The 9,977-nt window shown below is 42.3% G+C and overlaps 1 protein-coding gene across 1 annotated transcript in view; it reads left to right on the top strand.

The window, feature by feature from the left end:
- Positions 1-1,987: 1,987 nt before the first annotated feature.
- The window catches only part of LZTFL1 (leucine zipper transcription factor like 1), a 282,737-nt gene continuing 274,747 nt past the window's right edge, over positions 1,988-9,977 (top strand). The window contains exon 1 of the mRNA XM_069216332.1: positions 1,988-2,123. Coding sequence (XP_069072433.1) covers positions 2,121-2,123 — 3 coding nt within the window. The 5' untranslated portion in view covers positions 1,988-2,120. The remainder of the gene's footprint in view (positions 2,124-9,977) is intronic.

Below are 9,977 nucleotides of genomic sequence, written 5' to 3'. Positions count from 1 at the left end.
CAGCCGTGCTCAGATTTCTTGAACGTGTGTTCAAGTGCTTCTGGGTGTGCTGCCTGCTTCTGTGTGGACTCCCTGTGTTGCCTCACGCCCCCTCTGTCTCCTCCTCCATGGGGCGACTTCCGGGTCCTTCCTGGGCCTGGGCAGCACCCATTTTCTTCAACTGTGACTTTTGCAGCTAGCAAGGCTTGTTTGCGGTCTTTCTGCGTGGAAACAACTCTGCATCCTCCAGCACGCCATGGGACATCTTCTGTGCAAAGGAAAAGTTCCTGGCATCTTCCGTTGTTGCAGAATTTTCAGCTTCTTCCACCCGGAGGCAGCCCTTTTGCACTTTCATCTGGGGTTTAGTGGGCTCCTGCTCCCCCGGACACTTGCGTGACTCTTGAACTTGGTCCCTTTCCTTTACAGGTCCTCAGATCCAGGAATCCGACTTCAGTGCTTGGCAGAAAGTTGTTGCCTTTGCAGAATCTCCTATCACGCCTTTAGTGTGTTTTTTGGGGTAGTAGGGTAACTTTACTCTGACTTTTCAGGGTCTTGGGGAGGGGTATCTTGGACACCCTTAGTGTTTTCTTACACTCCCAGCGACCCTCTACACACTACACTAGGCCTGGGGTCCATTCGTGGTTTGCATTCCACTTTTAGAGAATATGGTTTGTGTTGCCCCTAGGCCTATTGCATCCTATTGTATTCTACAGTGTTTGCACTACTTTTCTAACTGTTTACTTACCTGATTTTGGTTTGTGTGTATATTTTGTGTATCTTACTTATCTCCTAAGGGAGTATATCCTCTGAGATATTTCTGACACATTGTCACTAAAATAAATTACCTTTATTTTCAGTAACTATGAGTATTGTGATTCTTATGATATAGTACTATATGATATAAGTGGTATAGTAGGAGCTTTGCATGCCTCCTAGTTCAGCCTAAACTGCTCTGCTATAGCTACCTCTATCAGCCTAAGCTTCTAGAACACTACTAATCTAGTAATAAGGGATAACTGTACCTGGCACAAGGTGTAATTACCATCAGGTACCCATTATAAGCCAGGCCAGCCTTCTACAGTAGCTTATGTGGACAAAAAGTTATGATGGCCTAAGCGCGAACTGCCCCAAATAGACAAAAAAAGGCCTGGCACCTGCGGTGGGAAAAGGCCTGGCAGCGAAGGGGTTAAACACTGTGCATTTCAATACCACGCTTCAACAGTAATAACCTATTCAAATTTAATTGGATTTTTGTTGTTTGGGTCTAAGTTTAGTCAGATTCCTTATTTTTCTAAACTTGTGTGGTCTTTCTGTGGTGTTGCCATTGTATTAATGTAATGCAAGTGCAGAACAAATACTTACACATTGCCTCTTTGGTTCAGCCTGACTGGTCTGTGACAAGCTACCAGGGGGTGAGCACAGGTTAATTTAGGAAGTGTAACTGGCTTACCCTGACTAGGATTGAGGTCCCTGCTTGGACAGGGTGCATATCGCTGCCAACTAGAGACCCAATTGCTAACGAGGTGAGAGACCTAAAACAAATTAAATAACATTTTGTATTTTTTAGCCACGCCTGTGTCTCCACTTCGTTTGCACACAGCATCACAGTTTCCATTATTTTTTTAATGCGCTTCGACCACTGCTGTGGGCAAACCACTTCATATCCTCGTGCCTAAAAATAAATGACCTTGTGTAATGTGCTCATTTAAAGCGGTCCAGTATCTTGGGGTGGATTTCGCGCTCTATAAGACTTTAAAAATAAATACATAAATTGTGGTCCCACTGTTCCCGTACAGGCACGTTCATCCCTCCAGCTGCTGCTCTATTCAGCAAAATCGGCTGAGTTCTAGCGGACTACTACTCGCCTGACCCTTGTCTAGACTGCTGCGCCGGCAGAAGACACAAAAACAGCAAAAGAACACACAGATTGGAGAAGGATAGTGTATCCCCTTGGAAACCCGACGCACCTATCGCGTCATTAGAAAGCGGCTGTAACCCAACTCCGTCACTTCCGCGTGCAGGGTGGCTATGTACCAATGAAAACTCAGGAGAAGAAATCGCGAGTCTTATTCACCATGGCAACCGCAAATCTGTAATCAACCGTCTCCGCTGAGAGTCCGTGGTCTTGCTTGTCTTCGACCATGGTAAGTCTCATGGCTTCCCCACTTAGGAGGCGCGATCTAATGCACCCCTCCTTGTATAACGGGGTCGTGCTTCATTCCTCGAGCATAGAGGATTTGGCTAGGTGGTCTCAGCTAGGAGCCCTTCTTGCTGCTTATAGTTTTGTACAGTAGAGTTGGACGCGGGTTGCCGTTTCTGTACAGGGGAATTATGTCTGTGGCGTCAACCGTCACACCCGGCTGCTGCAGACGGCTCAATATCCGTGTACTAGAGATATTGCGTCGCACGCCTCTGAAATGTGTGTTTTAAACTCAAAGCGCTCTGGGAAATAGCCGAATCTGCCAGTGAAACGGGTGTCAACATTAATGAGTTCTACCTCATCTGAGAGCAGTGATTTGTGCTGTTGGTTTCATAGTCCTCCCCTAGTTTTGCTTGAGAAATCGCGACGAGGAACAGCAAAGTAACACAAACTACGACGAAGCGTGGTGCAGAAGCCCCCCCACCCCCAACCTTCCAACCCCTTTCCATCTCTTAGAGCTCGCTCTAATCGCTGACCCATCTCTACTTCAGCTGAGCTTTCAAGGGCCCCTCAGAACATTTAGGAAAGAGTGGAGTATCATTTTTAGATATTGCCTGAGACAGCGCGTGCATTGTCGCTAGCGAGACACTTTGTTAACCTGGAGAGGTTTAGTGTCCGCCGGTTGCTTACAGTTGCTTGGTTTCATTGTCACTCTTACTTTCATATTTTTGCTTGGTTAGCACGTGCTGGTTTTATTATTTTCTCGTTGTGTGTTTGTCCCTTCCATGGTGCATGACCAATGTACTGCTTCTGTTCCCACTGGGTGTCTTTCTGCTGCTCCCGCTCGATTACTGTTTTTTCCTTTTGACAGAGGCACACCATAATACTGCATCTGTATGCAGGCCACCTGTTTCTGTCCCTCTCCTGCTTCAGAGAGCCTTTACTGGGGCAGAGAAAGTTTATCTTTGGACTGCACATTTTTATTATATTTTTCTAAATGTTGTATGACAGACGTATCCTTCCGTTTTGCTTTTGCACCTTTCCTTCCACCTTTATTTCATCTGTCTGTGTTGCTTTTGCCTCCTCCTGTCCACCATGTGACTTTTGACCCCTCCTGTCCGCCATGTGACTTTTGACCCCTCTCTTCCTATCTCCGTCGTTGTCAGTGCTCCAAACAGGCTTCACCATAGTTGAGAATGTTTGTGTTGCAGACGTGATATTCCTTCTTGTTGCTTTCTCTCCATCCGTCCATGTTGCTATTAACCACTACCTCCCTCTCACCCTCCATCAGTGTCCCTTTGGCTTTCTCTTACCCACATTCCATACATCCGTGTTGTCTTTACCCCCCCCCCCCCCGTCCCACCCTTTGTCTGTGGCTTTTGACCTCTCTTTACAGATCTCTCCTTGTCAGTTCTTCAAACATGCTAGACCGTAGTTGAGGAAATGTATTTTAAGAGTGCATGTGTCACATTTTTCTGTCTCTTGTTATATTTATATTGCAGACATGTTCCTTTGTGTTGTACTCTTTCTCCCCCTGTTTGTCCGTGTTGCCTTTACCTGTTCCCTTCCTCCCACTCACCTATTTGCGTTCTTTGACTCCCTCCCTCAATCCCTCCATCCGTGTTGCCGTCCGCCGACAACCTAATCTCTGTCCCTCTGCCTTTTGAACCCCCTTGTATCTGTCTTTCTTACCGCTTCAAGCATCCTACACAAAAGTTGTGATGTTATATTTTTTCGGAGCGTGTGTGCCACTTATATTTTTCAAATTTTTGTCGTTTTAGTTGTATTGAAGACCAGCTACTCCTTTGTGTTGTCCTCTGCCTCTGTCCATGTTGCTTTTACCTGCTTACTCCCACCCACTTTCTGTCCCTGGTCCTTTGCCCCCTCCTTTCCACATTCTGTACCTGTCGCTTTTCACCCCTCTCGCCGTTACCATACCGTGCCATATAATAACAGGCCATACCATACCATACCATACAATGGCAGGTAATATCATACCATACAATGATAAGCCATACCATACTGCACGGTGACAGTACATACCATACTATGCAATGACATGTCACACCATACCATACAGTACAATGCGCTGTTGTACAACATGGCTAACATTTTTTACAGGGCAGTAGGCCTTGCATAGCCGAGGCCTTGTGGCGTTACCATTGCCTGTTTGTTTTTTTTTTTTTTTCTTCATTGTTCACAACATAAAAAATTACAATGTACCAGCCATTGCAAGAATAGGTGAATGTGGGTGGTGAATTTACTAGTCCTAATATAAATATAAGGGTTTTAGGTATCTGCTGTTTTCCATGGGAAGTAATGCAGACTGTATGTAATCTGTAGCTCAGTGCCCCAGTTATACGGCTATAAATGAAGGAACAAGTATGGAACACAGATAAAACTACTAAGATCATACAAAAAGTGTATGCATGTATTAGCGTGAGTGTATACATAATAAATTAGTTCTTTAACAATATCGATTTGTCCTTTATATGACTCAAAAGAAAAAGTTATTTTTAATGGATCACCCTGATTACTTACCAGTAGTCATTAATCATTCAGTAGTCTTTACTCTTAGTCCAACTCGTCCTTGTCACAGTCATTACTAATGAGATTGGAACTGGTAACGCGTCCTTCTATGATAATTTATTACACATCAGGACTCGTTTCAGGCCAATGAATCTTTTGACCCAGTTGAGAGACACCTTAGGACGAGATAGCTAATAAATATGTCAATCAATGTGTCAATAATGTCATCAATATTTATTACAATACATTTCACTTTAGTCAAACACATTAGCCAACTCAAGACACCACCATGACCTTGCAGTCATGAATAACCACACCAGTTTAGTAGAATTTTATGAATTTTATTCCCTATTAATTACAATTCTAAAAGCAGGTGTGTCAATCTCAAAAGCAAAACACTCAATAACATTGTCATGATTTGGCAAGTCAAATAAGACTTAATCAAAGCAACGAACGCAATTATTGGAACATAACACAGCGTCAACCTAGATCAACTTTAGCAGAGTGTCATTAACGCGTCCGTTCAACAAAGCATAGATTCAGTCATTTGTCTATTTGCGTCGGTTTAGTGAACCCCTGTCCTAACCACTGATTAGCATTAGCATGTTGGGCTTCATGCAAAACAATTTAGAACACCAATTTGGAAAACATCTAGTTATGGTCTCTGTCAAAAGTAAGCAGTTGGTACCTAGAAAGGAAAAGCAAACCGACAAATCACAATTTCATTGTCATAGTTACCCTCCAAGGTTTGGGTCAGCACTCAGGTTCGGTCTTCGTCTTCAGGACATCAGTTGATTCGCCATCAGTCAAAACTCAGCTCTGGGGCAAAAGGGGCACTTTCCTCATAAGGAGGTAAAGTGTAAAATGGGCAATCTAAGGAAAATGATGGTTTAAGTAAAACCAATAAGTCACCAAACAGAGTGACAAAGTTTCTGGATCAAATCAATAGCATTTCCCTAATCAATCTCTCCTGCTCCCTAATTCCCTCTAGTCTAATCTATTTCCTGGTGACAGGGGTTTTTATCCCCTTTTCGTTGTACATTCCCTTAAAATTTGATTGGGCAAATGTTGCACCTCACTATCTTTAGCCAATTAAAAAATAGATTATGTCATTAATCTTTCACCCCACATTAATTCTCAGATAGTTTATTGGTCCCTTTGATTGACGTCTTCAGAGGAAGCACGTCCGGTATGATTTAATCCTTCTGTAATTTCTTTGCACATCTTCGGTCAGTAGCTCCATTGTCTGTACTGGTTCGGATGACCTTGTACATTATACTAATCTACACTGTTGCATTTTGGTAATACATTTCTACAAGCAATAAGAATTTCATGAGAATGGATCTACTATAGTTACATTCAGCTTCTAGTTTGAAGAAAACAAGAGTTCATGTCCTTTTGCGAGTCAGCACACTGCACGTTTGAAAAAACACATTTAATATGAGAGCCAGGCAGCTAGGCCTCGACTCATGCTAACTAAGGCCTACAAAATTTATTTAGCAAACTTTAATAACATAATCAATAATAATTAGTATAAAACCATTCTTTAATACAAGAATTCATAAGCATTAGTCATTTTCATTAGTCCCCGTATACATTGGCGGCCACTTCCTGTGGTCACAATTCAAGCGCGCGTTTTAGCAAAATTCACTAATACAGTTTCTATGCAGCATTATTATACATTAGTTCATAAACATTTTATGTTAATATAGATTATATAAACTACGCTCTCTCACTACCAATACCAAAGGCACAACAGAAATGTTTTAATTGAACCCACCCGCCTTCAGATGGATGCTATAATTCCACCAGAACTTTCTGTAGTCCTATCAAAGGCCAGGACCTAAGGAGGGTGGGAGGGTCGTAATGACTGGGGCAAAGGTGAGTTGTTCTAAGAGTAATGAAGATTACGGGTAAGTCACCAGGGCATTGCCTCTACAGCAGATATACATATCATGTTTAACAGCTAACGTGTAGCAACCTTTCTTCATCCAAAGAGGGTTAAGTAAAGGAAGAAGAGACAATAATCTACTGAGAGGTGTGAAACTTGGAATATACTTGAGATAACAAAGAAGGGTCAGGTTTCAATAGAACATCATCCCAACATTTTTAAAAAGAGGACGGCAGAGCAGAACCATGAGCTCACTAAACCTTTGAGCAGAAGTGATTGCCATAAAAAAACATATTTGAAAAAATATTAAATTGGCAAAGTCCAGAGGTTAAAAAGGAAATAAATTCAAATCCTCGCCCTCTTTCACAGTATCATCACAATCACAAAAGGTCTGGATCACAAACCGTTGAAACTTAAGAGTAGAGATGGAAAGATTCTTATTAAACTATCCATAAAAATTGTAGTACAGCAGAAATAGCACAGACTACGGAGAATATTATGACTCAAACTCAGGTCAATTCTCAGAATAAGATTAGAATGTCTTCTGCAATCCTGAGCCACTTCAGTGAAATATGGAGATACCCCTGCTTCAAGAGATTTAATTTTTAAATCACCAGAACTGTAGAGTGGGACAAACAGCCAGAACAGGGCTACTCGTCTTTAGATGGAAAGGAAAGTAAGGGAGAACCAAAGGTTGTTGAAGCACCATCTGTTCGAGAAGAAGAAACAGAGTTCTTCTGGGCCTATTAGGAGGAAGTAAAATTATGTGAGGGCTATCCTTACAAATTCTTAACAGTAATCTCAGAATCATGAGAAATAGGGGAAAAACAAACAATAGGCTCTATGGCCATTCCAGAATCAGAGCATCCTCCCCAAGCTCCTTGCTTCAGGAAACTTGAACAGCACCCCAGAAGAAGGACATAGATTTTGGGAAGATTCATTTTGAAATGAGTCCCAAACCTTCTGCAGATTTTGAGGAAGGTTGCTTTAACCATTGTTAATTCCTGTGAGGATTCTGCAGCTATTGAGAGAAGATGACTTTTTACCCAAAGGTTCAGGAAGCATGCTGTCTGGTTCAGGGATGCAAAGTGTATGCTGACCTGATGATTGGTGCAAGCCACTGCAATAGTACTGCTGGACCATACGAACAGACTGGAGAAGAAAAGTTGTGATTTGAAATGGAGGATGGCTCTGAACACTGCTGTTAACTCTTGCTCGATGACCTCAATACTTCTGTTGGCTTTTTCCCCTTGCCGGAACTGAAAGAGATCCCAGTTTTGCACTCATCCAACAGTGGTGTGATTTGTCACTATCACCGAGGCGACTCATGTTGTACTGGAACTCCCCTGCTTACATTGCCCGAATTCGACCATCACAGGGGAGTCATTCTGATTTCTTGTGTCACCAAAATCATTGGCTTCAGATTCTGAGATGCTGGTGACCAATACTGTTAAGTTGCCAGGAAAGTGGCCTCCAGTAAAGTCTTACTCATTGCACTATGAAAACACATTCTGTGCTCCTGCACCTCTATACACTTATAGTTGATGTTTGTTTAAGAGAAATTAGAGATTCCAGCAGGTTCAGCAAATGGACAGCCCTTCCCAGAGGAAAGAAGACTATTCCCAAATAAGTGTTTTCGCAAAGATCTGTTGATGGAACCAGTTGGCATTTGGGTACATTCAGGAGAACACCATGCTGTTTTTTTATAGTAATTATGGTAGTTCTCAACCGTAGCATTCCGGTTTTATTTCCTGTCTTCAGGAACGGTAGCAACCCTCACTAGTAATGATTAGTGAAATACTACTGATCTTTAATCATGTTAGAAGCATGCTGTGGGATACTGTATTGAAAACAGCACATAAATGCTATAGGATAACGGCTGCCCAACTGCACCAGTTCACAACATAGCATAATGACTCTGTGACTAGTAACAAAGCAGATTCCTGCTCAGCAAAACTACCTGATTGTGACGAGTGAAATAAATAATTGGCTTCAATAAATTGTGTCAGTTGTCCATTCATGTCTCTTCCAATTAGTTTTGCAAGTAAAAGTAGTATGGATAAAGGCCTAAAGTTACTCAGCACTGAGGAAAATGCATCAGGTTTTTTCGGTAAAATAGTAGCCTTGCTTGTTTCTTTCCTTACTGCACTACGACTGCAGCTGAAGAGGAATTGCATATGTTGGACAACATGATTACAATTGTATTTTGCTAGAGAGTGAAGAATGAAAGCCAAGGGTCCTAGCAGGATTCAGAGTTGCTCTGCATGCAGCAGAATATTTTATTACAGAACTGTTGTACTGTATATGCATGTTTGTATGTATATATTTATATCTATTACCTAGTGGCGGTCTCCAATAATAACTTTGGCACCGCTGAGTGAATCTTCACAAAATATTTTAACACTTATACTTTGGTCAGTTCAGCTGCGTTCTAGAATGTTTCAGGGTGATCTGTCAAGCGGGGGCTGAGAAAAAAAGGGGGGGGGGGACAAAAAACATTTCCCCATTCTGTGTCAATTGGATTTTTCAACATTGTGTACACGACTACAGCCTGAACATCAGAACGGAATATCACCAAATTTGGCAGAAAGTTAGATCTGTGTCCCGAAAGCATGTTTTTTGTGATTTGGTGTTCCTGAGATATTAGAGTTTAAAAAATGTATATATATAGGGCAGTGGATTCAGATTTGGGGGAAAAGCAAGGCCCTAATTGGGTAGCCACAGTCTGACAGAAAAGTTGTGGCCACCATTTTCTTTTGTCGCATCGGCTCGGGGGTGGTAAAGGATCAGTAAAAAAAAACACAAGGGTTCAGGATACAGGTATCCTGACCCCATCAGACACATAGATGGGTCCCTTAGGAACTCTTCATGGGCAAATTATTGCCCAATTATTATATTTTTTCGCCCGCATGAAGGAGGGTTGGCCGCCGGGCCTGGCCATGTGCCAGGTCTATCGGCCAACCCCTGTGGCGTATGCCCAAAGGCTGTGCGCAGCGTGGGGTTGGGTGGTTATAGGGGTTGACCACACAGACCTTGCTGCAGGCAAGGCCCTAAAGCCAACTCCTTCTGCGCACTGCCCAAGGCCATGTGCAGCGTCTGGTTGGGGTATCTGGGTTGGCAGCAGGGCCGTGCGCAGCGGTAGTTGGATTAATTTATAGCATTGAAAATTACTTTACGTTAAAAAAAGCATAGAAATTCTCTGAAACAACCAAAGTTTACAGGGACATTATAGTTAGGAAATACAATTTTAAAAAATAACGTAGAAATTCACTTAGAAAGCCAAAGGTTACAGGGACATTATTATAGTTAGGTTCACATTTTAAACGTACAAAACCATAGAAATTCACCTGTTCTAGAGTTTTCCCAAGTAACTATGACTCGTACCCTAAGGTAACTGTAACACATGCCCCCGACATGCACAGTTATATGATCAATCAT

The sequence above is a fragment of the Pleurodeles waltl genome, chromosome 2_1 (genome assembly GCF_031143425.1).
Source record: "Pleurodeles waltl isolate 20211129_DDA chromosome 2_1, aPleWal1.hap1.20221129, whole genome shotgun sequence".
Taxonomy (NCBI): Eukaryota; Metazoa; Chordata; class Amphibia; order Caudata; family Salamandridae; genus Pleurodeles; species Pleurodeles waltl.
This window is presented reverse-complemented; position numbering and strand designations above follow the sequence as displayed.